This window comes from Heterodontus francisci, chromosome 8 (genome assembly GCF_036365525.1).
Source record: "Heterodontus francisci isolate sHetFra1 chromosome 8, sHetFra1.hap1, whole genome shotgun sequence".
Lineage (NCBI taxonomy): Eukaryota > Metazoa > Chordata > Chondrichthyes > Heterodontiformes > Heterodontidae > Heterodontus > Heterodontus francisci.
The window spans coordinates 57,708,485-57,727,826 of record NC_090378.1 but is presented as its reverse complement, the minus strand read 5'-3'; the positions used below and the strand labels follow the sequence as shown (position 1 = coordinate 57,727,826).

At 43.6% G+C, this 19,342-nt stretch overlaps 1 protein-coding gene across 8 annotated transcripts in view; it reads left to right on the top strand.

Moving 5' to 3' along the window:
* The window catches only part of patj (PATJ crumbs cell polarity complex component), a 472,630-nt gene that overhangs the window by 368,652 nt on the left and 84,636 nt on the right, over positions 1-19,342 (top strand). For all 8 annotated transcript variants that reach the window (XM_068037182.1, XM_068037186.1, XM_068037183.1 and 5 more), the window contains 2 exons: positions 911-985; positions 15,959-16,088. In XM_068037182.1, coding sequence (XP_067893283.1) covers positions 911-985; positions 15,959-16,088 — 205 coding nt within the window. The remainder of the gene's footprint in view (positions 1-910; positions 986-15,958; positions 16,089-19,342) is intronic.

Genomic DNA, 19,342 nt, shown 5'->3' with positions numbered 1-19,342 from the left:
AATACTTAGACCCTTGGAAGGCAACAACCTTAGAAGTGGACGCATCCCAGAAAGGTCTCTGTGCATGACTTCTTCAAGAAGACAAGCCTATCACATTTGGTTCGAAAGGTCTGCCGCCAGCACAAGCAAATTACTCCAGTATCGAATGAGAAACTCTCGCTGTTGTCTTCGGGATCACCAGATTCCACACATACTCACCACTCATCCTGCCACCATAAAAAACAGAAGTTAGTGGGTTGGGTTCCTGTTTAAGATTTTTAACTTTTTAGCCTCCCACCTGTTTTAGAGTATTAAAATTACACCTGCAGAGTCTGAACCAAGAAGTGTATTAGAATAGTGAACTCAATGTCAAATCAGGTGCAGAAAGAGAAGGAAAGAAACATAGGATTAAGAGAGAGAAATAAATAGGACAGAAAGAAAAAGTTAAAAAAGTAAAGTATCTCCAACAATGAGACTACAAACTTTTGAAGGTAAATTTTCAGTTGGTTGTCGGTAATTAAGATGAGCTATACTGTTAAAAATTCACTTGCACTTGAATGAATAAGCCTTTACTTTTTCTGGTGTGCTTAGTTGGTATCTAATGGATAAGTATTGCAACTTCACTCCCTTCATGTATATTAATGCCGAGTCTGTCAGAGAAATACCTTTAGAGCGAAGCTCGTGGAGGAGTAGGGCAACTCTGGCAGCAACTTCTGATTTCCATGTTTAACTGAGCATATGTGGATGTCAGAAGTTGCTGTCGGATTTGCGTCTTATTAACGGTGAGCACTGAAAGCCTTACCATTATCCTAACTGCAAAGTCTGGGTCATAATAATGTCTATCTGCATGATTCTTTCTTTTTAATATAGTTACTGACGACTTTCGTAAAATAAAATTCTCATGCTAACTTATTACAATTTATCATTTTAGGATGGAAGAATCAAAGTGGGTGATAGAATTCTGGCTGTGGATGATGAAAATGTAGTGGCACAGCTTCCAGAAAAGGTAATCACATGATTAGCTTATGGACTGAGCTCAGGGTTCCCCTTTGCTCACTGATCACTTTTTTCTCTTGCTTTTGAATCGCTTTGGTTTATAAGGATCCCCAATGTATATATTTGTGAATACTTTGCAATCTATGAGCTACCATGGCCCATTAAAGCATGTAAGCTTTGCAAAAAATATAAAAAAGTTAATTTTTAAAAATGATCTTGAAATGTTATGGGGATTTCAGAGGTCTCTCACCATAACTCTGGTGGAAGACCAACAGAACCGCCAAAGAAACAGCAAAGACTCAGTACTCTCCAGGTCTTCACCGGTTTCAGGAGTTTTTTCACTGCATTCCTTAAGCAGAGAACAGCCGTCTATCCTTTTGAGAGTTATCAACTCTGATGTTTTAAAATATGCTCTTCATGGTACTTAAAACTTAATGCCTGAATCATACGGATAAATCCAACAGATAGAAAGTGAAGACACAAATGAAAGAAAAACAGAAAATGCTGGAAATACTCAGCAGGTCAGGCAGCATCTGTGGAGAGAGAAACAAAGTTAACGTTTCAGGTCGGTGACCTTTCATCAGAACCGGAAAGATTGAGACATAACAAGTTATAACAGATGTGCAGGGGAAGGAGAGGAAATAAAGAAAACAAAAAGGGAAGGTCTATGAGAGGGTGGAAGGCAAGAGAGATTAAATAACAAAAGGGATGATGGTGCAAGGCAAAAGGGAATGGCCACGGGATAAGTTAAGAAACAAAAGATGGGTCTGGTGTAAATGGGAATGGCAGAATTATTGCCGAGTGCTGTTGTCTGAAAAATGGCAGCAAGTAGTTATGAACTGGAATTGTTGAACTCAATATTGAATCTGAAAGGTTAAGTGCCTAACCGAAAGATAAGTAAACTGAAAAAGAGAGTTAGAGTCACACAGAGTGGAGACTTCGCCTAAATGCGACAAAGTCAGAGTGTGAATGTGGGAATTTGGTTCACATGGCAGGTTTTCTCAAGTTCAATTTAGATTAAGAATCAGGCTTTGACATAGAACGTTCAGACTTCAAGTTAGTTAAATTGCCTTGTTAAACAGACAGCTGCCTGGCAGTGGCAGTTACCTGTCAATCAGCTGAAAGTAGTTGGTTCAATAGGTATTAATTACTGTAGCAGACAGCTCGTGACTCATCAGAGGCTCTATAAAAGCAGTCAGGTTTTCAAACCGCAGGGAGTAAGGGGCATACAGAGAGGTGATGGTGCCTGAGTGAGCTGCAATTAGAGTGTGAAGGTGAGAATTTGGTTCACTTGGGAATTCGGTACAGAGGGGGAAAGAGGAATTGAGGTGTGACTTTCCAGCAAAGAAGGTAAGTGATTGGTTGGTGAGCATTTTCTCTTTTCCTCTTATCTAAACTAAGGATTTTTAATTGGGGTTAGTGTAACATTAATTTAAATAACAAGAATAAAAATCTTCTAAGACTCAGGTAATTTATTGGCCTGCTTATCTCGAGAGACAATGGGTAAGCGCTTGGAGGTGGTCAGTGGTGTGTGGAGCAGCGCCTGGAGTGGCTATAGAGGCCAATTCTAGAGTGACAGGCTCTTCCACAGGTGCTGCAGAAAAATTTGTTTGTCGGGGCTGTTACACAGTTGGCTCTCCCCTTGCGCTTTTGTCTTTTTTCCTGCCAACTGCTAAGTCTCTTCGACTCGCCACACTTTAGCCCCGCCTTTATGGCTGCCCGCCAGCTCTGGCGAACGCTGGCAACTGACTCCCACGACTTGTGATCAATGTCACAGGGCTTCATGTTGCGTTTGCAGATGTCTTTAAAGCGGAGACATGGACGGCCGGTGGGTCTGATACCAGTGGCGAGCTCGCTGTACAATGTGTCTTTGGGGAGCCTGCCATCTTCCATGCGGCTCACATGGCCAAGCCATCTCAAGTGCTGCTGACTCAGTAGTGTGTATAAGCTGGGGATGTTGGCCGCCTCAAGGACTTCTGTGTTGGAGATACGGTCCTGCCACCTGATGCGAAGTATTCACCGGAGGCAGCGAAGATGGAATGAATTGAGACGTCGCTCTTGGCTGACATACGTTGTCCAGGCCTCGCTGCCGTCGAGCAAGGTACTGAGGACACAGGCTTGATACACACGGACTTTTGTGTTCTGTGTCAGTGCGCCATTTTCCCACACTCTCTTGGCCAGTCTGGACATAGCAGTGGAAGCCTTTCCCATGCGCTTGTTGATTTCTGCATCTAGAGACAGGTTACTGGTGATAGTTGAGCCTAGGTAGGTGAACTCTTGAATCACTTCCAGAGCGTGGTCGCCGATATTGATGGATGGAGCATTTCTGACGTCCTGCCCCATGATGTTCATTTTCTTGAGGCTGATGGTTAGGCCAAATTTGTTGCAGGCAGCCGCAAACCTGTCGATGAGACTCTGCAGGCACTCTTCAGTGTGAGATGTTAAAGCAGCATCGTCAGCAAAGAGGAGTTCCCTGATGAGGACTTTCTGTACTTTGGACTTCACTCTTAGACGGGCAAGGTTGAACAACCTGCCCCCTGATCTTGTGTGGAGGAAAATTCCTTTTTCTGAAGACTTGAACGCATGTGAGAGCAGCAGGGAGAAGAAAATCCCAAAAAGTGTGGGTGCGAGAACACAGCCCTGTTTCATGCCACTCAGGATAGGAAAGGGGTCTGATGAGGTGCCGCTATGCTGAATTGTGCCTTTCATATTGTCATGAAATGAGGTGATGATACTTAGTAGCTTTGGTGGACATCCAATCTTCTCTAGTAGTCTGAAGAGACCACGTCTGCTGATGAGGTCAAAGGCTTTGGTGAGATCAATGAAAGCAATGTAGAGGGGCATCTGTTGCTCGCGGCATTTCTCCTGTATCTGACAAAGGGAGAACAGCATGTCAACGGTCGATCTCTCTGCACGAAAGCCACACTGTGCCTCAGGGTAGACATGCTCGGCCAGCTTCTGGAGCCTGTTTAGAGCGACTCGAGCAAAGACTTTCCCCACTATGCTGAGCAGGGAGATTCCACGGTAGTTGTTGCAGTCACCGCGGTCACCTTTGTTTTTATAGAGAGGGTGATGATATTGGCATCGCACATGTTCTGAGGTATTGCTCCCTTGTCCCAGCACAGGCATAGCAGTTCATATAGTGCTGAGAGGCTTGGCACTCTTGATTATTTCAGGGGTAATGCTGTCCTTCCCAGGGGCTTTTCCGCTGGCTAGAGAATCAATGGCATCACTGAGTTCCGATTTTGTTGGCTGTATGTCCAGCTCATCCATGACTGGTAGAGGCTGGGCTGCATTGAGGGCAGTCTCAGTGACAACATTCTCCCTGGAGTACAGTTCTAGGTAGTGCTCAACCCAGCGGTCCATTTGTTTGCGTTGGTCAGTGATTATGTCCCCTGATTTAGATTTGAGATTTGATTTAGATCTTCTTGATGGTTGGTCCAAAAGCTCTCTTAATGCCATCATACATTCCTCTGATGTTTCCGGTGTCTGAGGCCAGCTGAATATGACTGCATAGGTGTAAGGTTTTATTATTAGTAGTAAGGTTTACCAGTATTAGTAAAGCTTACTAGTTGTGGGGTTTATTAATTATAAATTAATTAAGAAAAATAAATCAACACATAATAAAAATAGTAGGCAGGTGATGTGTTGCAGCTGCAGTCTATGTGAGCTGGTGGACGCCCGTGAGATCCATGCAAACATGTCTGCATTAAGTGTCTGATTCTGAGCTGAAGTTCCTCGAGCTGCAGTGAGCTGGAGGCTGAGCTACAGATGCTGTGATGCATCATGGAGGGGGAAAGTTACCTGGACACTTTGTTCCAGAAGGCAGACACACCCCTTACGAAAGGGTCTTCTGATTTGGTCAGTGGTCAGGGACAGGAAGTTGTGACTGCAGGTAAGGGGATCAAAAAGGCAGAAGTAGAGGAACCTCAGCCCTTGCAATTGTCCAACAGGGCTGCAGGGTGGATGATTAAACAGTCCGTGGTACAGGAAGCCATTCAAGCGGGGAGAGTAAATAGGAATGTAGTAGTAGGGGACAGTATAGTCAGGGGAATAGACACAGTTCTCTGCAGCCAAGAACGAAAGTCCAGAAAGCTGTGTTGCCTGGTGCCAGAATTCGGGACATCTTCTCAGGCCTGGAGAGAAACTTGCAGTGGGAGGGAGAAGGATCCAGTTGTCATGGTCCACATGGGTACTAATGACATAGATAGGACTAGGAAAGAATTTCTGCATAGGGAGTATGAGCAGCTAGGGACTAAATTAAAAAGCAGAACCTCAAAGGTAATAATCTCTGGGTTATTACCTGAGCCATGAGCAAATTGGTGTAGAGTAAATAAAAATAGAGAGTTAAATGCGTGGCTGAAGATTGGTGTGGGCGAAATGGGTTTCGATTCATGGGGCATTGGCATCAGTACTGGGGAAAGTGGGAGCTGTACTGTTGGGATGGTCTTCATCTGAACTATGCTGGTACCAGTATTCTGCTTTAAACTAAATAATGGGGGCAAGGGATCAAGTGAGTGAATATGTGATAATTTGAAGAGAAAAGGCAAGAGAGCAAGATAACAGTAAGTGGAATCAGAGTGTGGTAGGAAGGGACAGAGTGTACAAACTCGAGTGTGCCAGCAGATAAGGCTAGAGATTGTGAACTGGTGGGGTTGGGTTCAGGGATTACTTAAAAATCCAAAGAGAAAGGTTGAGGCATTGGCACAGTATAGCATTGTGGGTAAAGACAAGCAGAATGGGACAGGAAGGGGCAGAGAATTTAACAAAAATTGTACATCAGCAAATAAGGTCATTTCAGGAAATAGAGGTTAAAAAAAAATGAAATGTTCTTCGTCTGAATGCATGAAGCAGGTGCAATAAGATAGATGAACGAGTGGCACAACTAGAGGTAAATTATTTACATCAAATTGCCATTACAGAGACATGGTTACTTGGTGATCAAGGTTGGGAAATAAATATTCTGTGGTGCACACTATTTCGGAAAGACAGAATGGCAAAGGAGGAGGGGTAGTCCTGATAGTAAAGGATGACATAAGAACATTGATGAGAAAGGATCTTGCCTCAGAAGATCATGAAGTAGAATCAGTATGGGTGGAAATTAGGGATAGCAAGAATCAGAAAACACTGGTGGGAGTACTTTATAGGCCTCACTAACAGTTGTTATACTGTTGGATGAAGGATTAAACAAGAAATTATTGGAGATTGTAACAAAGGCAAGGTAATAATTGTGGGGGACTTTAATCTTCATATAGACTGAGACAATGAAATTGGTAAGAATGGGCTAGAAGATGAGTTTGTAGAATGTTTTTGGGACAGTTTCTTGGAGCAATAAATTGTGGAAACCGATTAGGGATAAAGCTATCTTAGATCTAGTATTGTGTAATGAAGCAGGGTTAATTAATAATGTCATTGTAAAAGATCCACTGGAAAATAGTGATCATAATACCATTGCATTCCATGTTAAGTTTGAAAGTGGCATACTTCAATCACAAACAAGAATCTTAAACTTAAACAAAGCCAGTTACGTAAGTATGAGGGAAGAACTGGCTAAGGTATATTGGGTAAATAGACTAAAAGGTATGGTAATAAATGAACAGTAGGAAATCTTTAAAGAAACAATTCAAAATGTTCAATAAAAATATATTCCATTGAAAAACAAAAACTCTGCAAGGAAGATCCACTCAAGAAGTTGAAGATAGTATTAGATTAAAAGAAAATGCTTATGTTATGACTAGGTGAGAGGGGTCTAGGGGTTCCCTCTCAGCCTTTGCCTAGTTTAACCGTAACAGGATTTAATTTTAAAAACACCGTGTTTTTAGCTCCCGCTTAGTGAATCCTCGATCACTGCTCCTATTGTAAGGCAAAGAATATGCGATGAGACCACGCTAGCATCCATACGTGATAAACACACACACAGATAGAGACAGAAAAGGTAGAAGGAATAAAGGGGAATAGTTTGAGGCAATATCTTGTAGTTACAGTCCTTTCAGTTCAATGCGGAGTCTTTGGTTGCTGGTAAGTCTTGCAATTCATTGGGGCCCAGGTCACGCTTCAACTTGTTCTGATGTATAGGAGCCTTTTCTCTCTTGACGGTTATGTGTCTTCCGTGGGTCCGGTGGCTTGGGAGAAAGAGAAAGAGAGAGACAGCCAGGCGAGAGACTTGCTTGTTTCAGTTTCAAACTGCCTTCTGAATTCAGACTGTCCAATGGCTAGCTCAAAAACCCCAGGTTGACCAGCAGGTTAGCCATGTGACTAACTGGTTTGACCACTTCTGTTTGTGGATTCTGCCATCATAGCAGTCATCCTGAAATGTGAGCTTCCTCACCTTCACTGTCTGGTGATCACAGTCCATTTTGGGTTAAATGGACCAGGGAGATCCTTTGTATCTCCAAGCACTGTCTGTTAGTATGCAAATGTTTTTTCCAGCCAAGTGATTTTTTTTAACAAGCCCTTTCTTCACTCCAGCAACAGTTTAAAATCAATCTTCATATGACACTTACAAAGTTGCAAAAAAGACTAGAAAGTCTGAGGATTTGGAGTGTTTTAGAAACCAGCAAAGGGCCACCAAAAAGTTGATAAAAAAGGAAAAAATAGAAGAGTAAACTAGCCAGTAATATAAAAACAGATTGTAGATTATATAAAAAGGAAGTGAGTAGCTAAAGTAAATGTTGGTCCCTTAGAAGCACAGACAGAAGAAATTATCATGGGAAATGAGGAAATGGCAGAGGCATTGAACAAATATTTTGTGTCTGTCTTTACAGTAGAAATTTCATACCAGAAATAGACGGTAACATAGGGCCGAAAAAGAGTAAGGAAATTAATATCAGCAGCGAAAAAGTATTGCAGAAACTGAAGGGATGGAAATCTGACAAATTCCTGGGACCAGATGGTCTACATCCTAGGATTCGAAAAGAGATAGTTGCAGAGATAGCAGATGCGCTGGCAATGATTTTCCAGAATTCCTTAGATTCAGGAATGGTCCCGTCAGATTGGAAGTTGGCAAATGTTACACCGCTTTTCAAGAAAGGAGGTAGAGGGAAAACAGGGAACTACAGGCCAGTTAGCCTAACATCAGTCGTTAGGAAGATGCTGGAAACTATTATTAAAGACGTCTTAACTTTGCACTTGGAAAAGCATAGTATGATCACAGCAAGTTAGCATGGTTTTACTAAAGGGAGATCCTGTTTGACAAATTTATTAGAGTTTTTTGAGGCTGTAACTAGTAGGTTAGATAGAGGGAAGCCAGTAGATGTTGTATCCCTGGATTTTCAAAAGGCATTCGATAAGGTGCCACATAAACGATTAATAGGCAAGATAAGGGCTCGTGGTGTTGGGGGTAAGATGTTAGCATGCATAGAGGATGGTTAACAGACAGGAAGCAGAGAGTGGGCAAAAATGAGGCATTTTCAAGCTGGCAGGCAGTGGATAGTGGGGCACCGCAAGGGATCTCAGCTATTTACGCTCTATATTAATGACTTGGATGAAGAGACAGAGAGTAATGTATCTACGTTTGTTGATGATACAAAGCTCAATGGAAAGGTAAGCTGCGGGGAGGACGTAGAGAGGCTACAAAGAGTTTTAGATGGGTTAAGTGAGATTAAGTAAGGTTAACAAGATGGCAAGTGGAGTATAATGTAGGGAAGTGTGAAGTTGTTCACTTTGGTCGTACAAATAGAAAAGCAGAATATTTTTTAAAAGGTGTGAAACTGGTAAGTGCTTATGTTCAGAGAGACTTGGGGTTACTCATACAAGGGACGCACAAAGTTAACATGCAGGTGCAGCAGGCTATTAGGAAGGTAAATAGTATGTTGGCCTTTATTGCAAGGGGATTGGAGTACAGGAATAAAAAAGTCTTACTAAAATTGTACAGGGCTTTGGTGAGACCGCACCTGGAATACTGTGTGCAGTTTTGGTCTCCACATTTAAGAAAAGATATACTTGCACTGGAGGCAGTACAGCGACGATTTACTAAATTGGTCCTATGATGAGAGACTGAGTAAATTGGGCCTATATTCTCTGGAGTTTAGAAGAATGAGAGGCGATCTAATTGCGACATACAAGATTCTGAAAGGGCTTGATAGGGTCGAAGCTGAGAGATTGTTCCCACTGGTCAGCCAATTGGATAAGGGTCCAATCATTCAGGACTGAGATGAGGAGAAATTACTACACTCAAAGGGTTGTGGATCTTTGGAATTCTCTACCCCAGAGGGTTGTGGATGCTCCATTATTGAATACATTTCAGGCTGGGATAGATAGATTTTTGTTCTCGCAGGGAATCAAGCGATATGGGGAGCAGGCAGGAAAGTGTAATTGAAGCTCAAGATCAGCCATGATCGTCTTGAATGGTGGAGCAGGCTTGAAGGGCCATATGGTCTACTTCTGCTCCTATTTCTTGTGCTTAGTACCTTGTCCTCAGTACCTTGCTCTACGGCAGCGAGGCCTGGACAACGTATGCCAGCCAAGAGCGACGTCTCAATTCATTCCATCTTCGCTGCCTTCGGAGAATACTTGGCATCAGGTGGCAGGACTATATCTCCAACACAGAAGTCCTTGAAGCGGCCAACATCCCCAGCTTATACACACTACTGAGTCAGCGGCGCTTGAGATGGCTTGGCCATGTGAGCCGCATGGAAGATGGCAGGATCCCCAAAGACACATTGTACAGCGAGCTCGCCACTGGTATCAGACCCACCGGCCGTCCATGTCTCCGTTATAAAGACGTCTGCAAACGCGACATGAAATCCTGTGACATTGATCACAAGTCGTGGGAGTCAGTTGCCAGCATTCGCCAGAGCTGGCGGGCAGCCATAAAGACAGGGCTAAATTGTGGCGAGTCGAAGAGACTTAGTAGTTGGCAGGAAAAAAGACAGAGGCGCAAGGGGAGAGCCAACTGTGCAACAGCCCCAACAAACAAATTTCTCTGCAGCACCTGTGGAAGAGCCTGTCACTCCAGAATTGGCCTTTATAGCCACTCCAGGCGCTGCTTCACAAACCACTGACCACCTCCAGGCGCGTATCCATTGTCTCTCGAGATAAGGAGGCCCAAAAGAACTCATTATCTTCACCCAGTCACAGTGAATGGGATACTGCAAAGGCGGTTGCAAGACACTGGCTGCACTTTCATGATAATAGGTAGTGTACTGGCGACAGGCTACCATTGTGTAAATGTCAAAGTAGCCTCAAGGGAATCCTGTGACCAGAGTTTGACTGCATAATTATGATTAGTTGGTAGTCACAGAAATGAAAGAAAAAAATACTTGCATTTATATAGCACCTTTCACAATCTCAGACTGTTACGAAGTACTTTTGAAGTGTAGTCACTGCTCCAATAAAGGAAATGGGACAGCAATTTGCGCAAAGTAAGATCCCACAAACATCAATCTGATAATGACCAGATAATCCGTTTTTAGGCATTGTTGAGAGATAAATATTGTCTTAGACACTGGGGAAGAGCTCCCCTGTTCCTCTTGAAAATAGTGCCATGTAATCATTCATTTATGCCCAATTGAGGTTGTTTAATGTCTCCAATGTTAGCGTCATAACGGCATAGAAGGAGGCCATTTGGCCCATCGAGTCCATGCCAGCTTTCTGTAGAGCAATACAGTTAGTCCCATTCCTCGGCTCTATTCCCTTAGCCCTGTAGACAGAGTGTTCCAGGTCATTACCACTCACTGCATAAAAAAGTTCTTCCTCACATTCCCCCACTGCATTTCTTGCCCAGAACCTTAAATCTGTGTCTAGTCCTTGTACCCTCAGCTAATGGGAACAGCTTTTCTTTGTCTACCCTATCCAAACCCAACGGAATCTTGTACAACTCTTATCAAATCTCTCCTCAATCTCCTTTGCTCCAAGGAGAACAACCCCAGATTTTCCAACCTAATCTTGTAGCTAAAATCCCTCATCCCTGGAACCATTCTGGTAAATCTCCTCTGCAGTCTCTCAAGGACATTCACAGCCTTCCTAAAGTGTGGTGACCAGAACTGGATGCACTGCTCCAGTTGTGGCTTAAACAGTGCTTTATAAAGGTTCAGCACAACTTTCTTGCTTTTGTACTCAATACCTCTATTTATGAAGCCCAAGATCCCATAACTAACTACTCATCAATATGTCCTGCACCTTTGAAGATCAACGCAAATGAACCCCCAGGTCCCTCTGTCCCTGCACACTCTTTAGAACTGTACCATTTAGGCTATATTTCCTCTCCTTATCCCTTTTGCCAAAATGCATCACCTCACATTTCTATTAAATTCCATCTGCCGCAGTGCTGCCCATTTTGTTTGCCTATCTATGTCCTGTTGCGGCTGTTTGGTATCATCCTCACTGTCACACTTCCACGTTTGGTATAATCGGCAAATTTTGAAATTTAACTCTGTATTCCAAGTTACAAGTCATTTTCCTATATCAAAAAAAGAAGTTGTCCTTGCACTGAACCTTGGGAAACACCATTATCTACCATCCTCCAGTCTGAAAAACAATCATTTATTATGACTCGCTTTTTATCTGTCCTTTACCCAACTTTTTATCCAAGCTGATACTGGCCCTCCTATTCCCTGAGCCTCAATTTTGATAGCCAGCCTTTTATGTGGTACTTTATCACAGGCTTTCTTAAAATCCATATAGACATCTATTGCTTTCCCTTCATCAACCTTCTCTGTTACTTCATCAAAAAAGTCAATGAGATTAGTCCAGCACGATCTGCCTTTCACAAATCCATGCTGGCTGTCCCAAATTAACTCAAACTTCTCCGAGTGCCTGTTGATTTTTTCCCCCCTGATTATTGTTTCTAAAACCTTTCCCACCATTCATGTTAAACTGACCAGCCTGTAGTTTCTAGGAATGTCCTTACACTCTTTCTTGAATAAGGGTGTCACTTTTGCCACTCTTGCAATCCTCTGGCACCTTCTCCATATCTAGGGAAGATTATGGCAAGCCCTTCCGCTAACTCCATTCTGACTTCCTTTAGCAATCTGCGATGCAAGCCATCCAGACCAGGCGACTTATCCACTCTAAGCATAGCCAACCTTTCCAGTACCTCCTGCCTATCAATTGTCACCTCATCCATTACTCTACCATCTCCGTTTCTACCGATATTTTGTCATAGAGAGCTGGTATTGAGGTCCTGTGATCAGATTTTAAGGAGTTAGGCAGGAAGTTAAAGAGTAGGACCTCGAAGGTTGTAATCTCTGAATTACTCCCAGTGCCGCACACTAGCGAGAGTAGAAATAGGAAGATAGGGAAGATCAGTGTGTGGCTTGCAGGAGGGAGGGCTTCAGATTCTTGGGTCATTGGGACCAGTTCTGGGGCACAAGGCACCTATTCAAAAGGGACGGGTTGCACCTCAGCAGAATTGGGATCCCTCTTTGCTTCTCAACTCTTAACTAACTGGAAAGGCTGGCTATCCTGAGAGTGGATAAGTCGCCCAAACCTGGACGGCTTGCATCCCAGGTTGCACTTCCTCAGTTCTGCATTGGAGTGTCAGCCTAGATTTTGTACTCAAGTTCCTCAACTGGGACATGAACCCACAACCTTCTTGCTCAGAGGCAAACGTGCTACCACTGAGTCATGGTTGACGCCTAGTGTAAGTTTATTTCTCCATGTTATTCAATGTTTGTTTTGGGAATGACAGAAACAGGGAAGAGGAGATTAGGGCGAAACAGCAGTGGGCCAGCCATATTGGCTAGTACGGGCAACTACAGAAGTCGCCAAGCATTTTTTATTCTAGGCCTAGGGCTCCCTGTGCTTGAAGAAGGGGTGGGAGGGGGTGGTGTGGCCACTAAGGCAGTTTTAGTTGGAGGGCTTGCTGGGTCAGCTCTGAGTGTTGCAAACATAGGCGGGGTAGCGGCAAGCAAATTATGTTAGAGGTTTCACAGTCCAGGAAAGTCTGGATAATACAAACTGATGGTGCCTCTGGTCAGCTACACCTGAGAATTTGGGGGAGGCAAAGGGAAAACTGACTCCTCGTGTCATGGATTTATGTCTTAGCCACAAAAACAGCATAATTCTAACCTGGCTAATTACTACCCTATCAACCTCCTCCCAGTCATCAGTAAATTGATAGATGGAGTCATTTAGTGCCATCCAGGAACACTGAATTACCAGTAAGCTACTCACTAATGCTTAGTTCGGGTTCTGTCGGACCACTTGGCTCCAGACCTTTCTCACAACTGTGATCCAGATATGATGCGAGTGTTGAATGCGAGATGAGAGGTCACGTTGGCCATTATTCTTTCTGACAATGGCAGAATTTTTTTTCTCTTTAAACCTGCATCTCAAGATGGAGAGGAAAAGTAGCCGGTTTAATTAACCACACCACCAGTGAATCACTGAAAAGGGAAGAAGTTGGAGGAACTGCTGTTCACTGGCTGGTAAGGCAAATAAAAAGACAAAGGGACGCATAGGCAGTCAGTCAGCCAGTTAGGACCAATGAGGAAATCTTGTTGAACAAAGGGAAACTCATTCATTGGAAGTCAAGAGCCAGTCAGGATCAGAAGACCAATCAGGAAAAATTAAGTGAGTTCACTAATCAGAATAGAGTGCTGTATTATTATTTTCTTTGTTTTCAAGGAGGCTTCTGTAGTTAGTTGATTACATCTGTTACTCTATGTTCAATTTGTAAAATAAAGCGGCTTGATGATTCACATCTGGCCCCATCTTGCGTAAGTCTTTCAGTCCGCCTTTGAAACATTTGGAGAAGTACATGTGAGGCCATGTGTGAAAGACTTGATATGCAGTTCATAATCACACTGGGCTGCACTATAATATTATCAGTTATTGGACAGTTTAGGCACACTCCTGAATGTAAGACAATTACAGGAGTGACCAGAAGTGTTAACAGGAATGACTAGCACCACTGTACCTGAGAGAATATGCAGCAGACCTGAAACTTGTAACATTCAGTAAGCTTCATTTGATTTTAAATCAGATTTTATAAATTTAACAGGCTCTGAAGTTTCCTATAAAATTAGCATGCCTAGTTTACATCTTCAAAAGTTATTGAGGAGTTTGTTATTCTGAGGACTTCAGTCTTCAAAGAAAATTGTGCACTTTATACTCCAGATGAAGGAAATTAATGTGGGGAATGGAATGATTTTCCTATTTTAAGCTCCCAGGTCAGGATGTACCAACCATACTCCAACTGTTTTACTTGTAGCCAATCTTGGACTATATGGGGGAGGTGCCAGAGGATTGGAGAGTGGCAAATGTGAGACCCTTATTCAAGGAAGGGTGTAAGGACAGTCCTAGCAACTAGGCCAGTTAGTTTAACGTTAGTGGTGGGTGAGGTTTTAGAAACAATAATCAAGGAAAATATCAATAGACACTTAGGGAGGTTCAAGTTAATTAAGGATAGCCAGCACAGATTTGTATAAGGCCCTTCATGCTTCTCGAATCTAACTAAATTTTTTGATGAATTAACAGAGAAGGTTGATGAAGGGAATGCGATGGGTAATGTTTATATGAATTTCAAGAAAGCATTTGATAAGGTACCACATAAAAGGCTGGATAAAAAATTGGCTTAAGGACAGAAAACAACGAGTTGTAGTAATTGGTTGCTTTTCAGACTGGAGGATGGTCGTGTGTTCCCCAAGGTTCAGTGCTGGGGCCACCACTTCTTTTGCTATATATAATGACTTGGATCTTGGAATACAAAGTAAAATCTCCCAGTTTGCTGATGACACCAAACTTGGAAGTGTGACAAGCAGTGAGGATGATATGAGCCATCTGCAGCAGGGCATAGATAGACTAGCAGAGTGGGCGGACAGGTGGCAGATGGAATTTAATACAGGGAACTATGAGGTGATGCATTTTGGCAGAAGAAATAGGGAGGGACAATATATATTCAATGACACAATTCTAAAGCAGGAGCAAAGGGACCTGGGGGTGCATGTGCATAGATCTTTGAAGGTGGAAGGACATATTGAGAGAGTGATTAGCAAAGTATATGGGATCTTGGGCTTCATAAATAGAGGCATTGAGTACAAAAGCAGGGAAGTTATGCTGAAACTTTATAAAGCTCTGGTTAAGCCCCAACTAGAGTATTGCGTTCAGTTCTGGTCACCACACTTTAGGACGGATGTGAGGGTCCATGACAGGGTGCAGAGGAGATTTACCATAATGATTCCAGGGATGGAGGACTTCAGTTACAAGGTTAGGTTGGAAAAGCTGGGTTTGTTCTCCTTAGAAGAAAGTGTTTGAGGGAAGATTTAATAGAGGTGTACAAGATTATGACTGGCTTGGATAAGTTAGACAAGGAAAAACTGTTCTCATTAATTAATGGTACAAGGACTAGGGGACACAGATTGAAAGATTTGGACAACAGATGCAGGAGGAATATGAAGAAGCACATCTTTATGCAGTGGGTGGAAATGACCTCGAACTCCACTGCCCACAAGGGTCGTGGCGCAGGAGACAATCAATGACTTCAAGAGGGAGTTGGATGGCCACTTGAAGGAAATAGACTTGCAGGGCTACAGGGATCGAGCGTGGGAATGGGACCGATGGGATAGCTCCGTGGAGAGCCAGTATGGACTCGATGGACTGAATGGCTTCCTTCTGTTCCATAAATGACTCTGTGCATTTGGATTACTTGGTTGGAATGGCTGATATATTTTATAGCTACCAATTAAATTCCACCAATGTAATTTGATGTAAGCAATTTCATTTTCCCAACATTACTGTTCATTGAGAATTTTAATGTGGTTCTGTATTTTCGTTCATTGCTGAATAAAATGCAAAATTCATAATTTGCTAATTCTTTCTGTAAATCATGTTGAGTATTTGTACCTTAGTGTTGAGTATTTGAAACATAAATTCCTACCATCATAATGTTTCTTTTTGAAAATCATTCCATCAGGCTTGAGCAGTGCATAAGTTCAATTTACCAAAGATAACTGGTCTGATTTCCCGTTGTTTTGTATTTTAAGCTCATTGAAACCAGATATGCCACACAATTTTTATGCAACATTTTTTGTTCTGGTTCTAGGCCATCAACCTTCTCAAAAAAGCAAAAGGAACAGTGAAGTTAACCATCAGTTGCCAGGACCGGACCCTGCAACCATCTCCGGCACCTCCACCTTCATATCTTAACACAGATTCTGAGTTCTCAGATCGCAGTAATTGCCTCTAACCTTTCCTTTTAATATTAGGGTAACTTAAGTCTAGGGTTACCATTTCATTCCTAAATGGAAGGCTAATCTGTGGCTATCCAACCAATTCAAAAGCCTGATACATTTGTTAGAAAGTTATTTTGCAAGTGCTATGTACTTTGAAATTACAGTTGATTTTTTTTTCCTCAATCAAAAGTAATGTAGGTAAACATTTACTGAAGCAGCTATGCTTCATATGTGCTTGATTTCTGGAACATATAGCACTGACCACACTTTGATTGCTGTAACCAGTTTTGACCACTGAATTACAAGAGAGATGTTCAAGTGCTAGAGGCAGTGCATAGAAAAGCTACGAGGCTGATACCCAATGGCCGGGATTTTACGAGGAGGCAGTGGCCCCGGCCCGCCTCTCCAGCCCTGGAAGCTACAACCATATTTAACAGTCTTAGGCAATTAATTGCCTGCAGTTGTGGCTTCCGCCCTGATGAGACAGTATGTCCAAGTGCTGCCGGCCAATCAGCGAGCTGGCAGTTCTTTAGTCCCAGCAGCGCCACTGGGAGCAGTGACCACTGCTGGGACTGCAACATGCCCCAGACCTAGCCAACATGGAGGCTGGCGAAAAAGGTAAGTGGGGTTTGGGCTCAGCAGGCCAATCAGCCAGGCCCTGGCAAGGGGGAGAGGGAGTCGTTCGTGAAGGTAGCGGTGGTGTTCCAGGGTGACAGCCCGTGCTGCTGGAGGAACCCTCCTTGGGGCATAGAGTGCCCAATCAGGAGAGGCCCCTCTAGCCCACAGTGAGGTCATCAGGATTAACTGGGTGGCCTCCCAGGTGGCAAAGTGCCCATCCGCCACTGGTAAAATACCAGCGGTGGTGGGAAGAGGCCCTTAAGTTACCATTAATTGACCACTTAAAGGCCTCAATTGACCTATGGGCAGGCTGTCTGCCACCTCCCTCGCCACTGGTAAAATATCAGTGGGGGCGAGTAGACAACAGGCACAGCACCCCCTAATTTTACTCCCTCACCCCCCCAACCCCGCCTCCTAGCCCACTCCCAGGAGGGTGTAAAATTCCAGCCAATGAGTATGAGAATAGACTGGATGGACTTGGGTCTTCCAGATCTTACAGATATTTAAGATAGTTAAGAGTATCGAAAATGTTAACCCCAAATATTACCACAAATTAAACTGAGGGAGTAGAATGGGGGACACAGGTTCAAAGTAGCAAAAGGTAATTTTAGGACAGATATCAGGAAATTCCTCTTCGTACACAGAGTGAGTAGCATGTGAAATAAACTTCCAGACAGAGTAGTGGAAGCATAAACCCAGGAAATGTTTAAGAAGCAATTAAAGGGGATGTTGGGATCTCCGTGGATGGATGTGTTAAGATCACTTTCCCGTCCTGACCCTCCAGAATGTCCATTCACTTGTGAACAAGGCCCTTGCCATCCATGAACTTATTGTGGATGATGGCATCGGCATTATGGACTTAACAGAAACCTGACAGAGGGGTGATGACACCTTGCCACTTAATGAAGCCTCCCCACCTGGCTGCATCTTCCACTACTTGCCCCACCAAGACTCTTGTGGTGGTGGTGTAGTGCTTATTATCAGATCACGCCTTGGCCTGACCCCCCTACTCGTCTGACACTCCTCCTTTGAGCATTTCACCTTGTTCCGCCACTCTCACCTCTCAGATTCATCATTCTCAACTGCCCTACCAAATACGATAAAAATTTTATCACTGAGATATCCTCACTGTTTTGCACCCTCAGCCTATACACCAAAGGACTTCTCATCCTTGGTGATTTCAATCTTCATCTCAATTCATTTTCTCTCTCCTCTGAGTTCACCGCCCTCTTATCCTCCCTAAATCCCTCCATGCACGTAAACTCTGCAACCCGTATTTATGGCCAACCCCTTGACCTTGCCATCTCATGTGGCCTCACTACTCCCATCGTATCAATTACAGGTAAGGCCATCTCTGATCACTTCCTTGTATCACTGTCCACCCACATTTATAGCTGCACTTTTAAAACTATCTAGCCTTTGACCCTTCGTTCACCGCAGCATTTCTGCAGCTACTGATTTGCTCAACCACACCCTCACCTCCACCTTTGATGTCCTAGTCCCCCGTTACAGCCCTCATCCCCGCTCCCTTAAGTCCAAATTATTTTTTAAAAATTCATTTGTGGGATGTGGGCTTCGCTGGCTGGGCCAGCTTTCATTGCCCATCCCTAATTGCCCTTGAACTGAGTGGCTTGCTAGGCCATTTCACAGTCAACCACATTGCTGTGGGTCTGGAGACACATATAGGCCAGACCAGCAGATTTCCTTCTCTAAAGGACATTGGTGAATCAGATGGGTTTTTACAACAATTGACAGTGATTTCATGGTCACCATTAGACCAGCTTTTAATTCCAGATTTATTAATTGAATTCAAATTTCGCCATCTGCCGTGGTTGAATTCGATCCCGCGTCCCCAGAGCATTAGCTTGGGCTTTGGATTACTAGTCCAGTGACATTACCACTACGCCACTGCCTCCCCCTTACTTGAAAATATATGGCAGATAACTGGTTTAGCCATCCACCGCCAGATCGGCTGGACCACTTAAAGCACTAGCAGGTCCTGTGCTCATCTGCTAAAACTACACACTATTCCAGGATCATCTTGGAATGCAGAGATAATCCCAGACTTCTTTTCCACACTGCAAACTGTATTTTTAACCCCTGTCCCTGCCCCCTCCATCCTCACCTCCAATAATAAGTGTGAGGAGCTCATGGACTTCATTGTTGCTAAGATCGAGACCATCCGATCAGCTGCCTCTGCCGCGATCATCCCTTCCACTAGCCCACCTGGCCAATCTTCCTATAATGCTTCCCCACTGCCCTAGCCCTGAACTCGCATCTTTCTCTAATTTCTCTCCTATCTCCCCTCATGCCCTCTCTGAGCTCATCTTGTCCATGAGACCCAGCTCCTATTCCCTCGATCTTCTTCCCACTAAACTGCCGACCACCCAACATCCCCCCACCCCGGTCCTCATGTTAGCCGATATTGTAAACGGTTCTCTCTTTATGTGCTGCCCTTTAAATCTGCCATCATCACACCTCTCCTCAAAAAATCAACCCTTGACCCCACTACCCTTGCAAACTATCGTCCCATCTCCAACCTCCCATTCCTCTCCAAAGTCCTTGAATGTGTTGCCTTCAAAATCCATTCCTATTTTTTCCAGAATTCCATGTTTGAATCTCTCCAATCAGGTTTC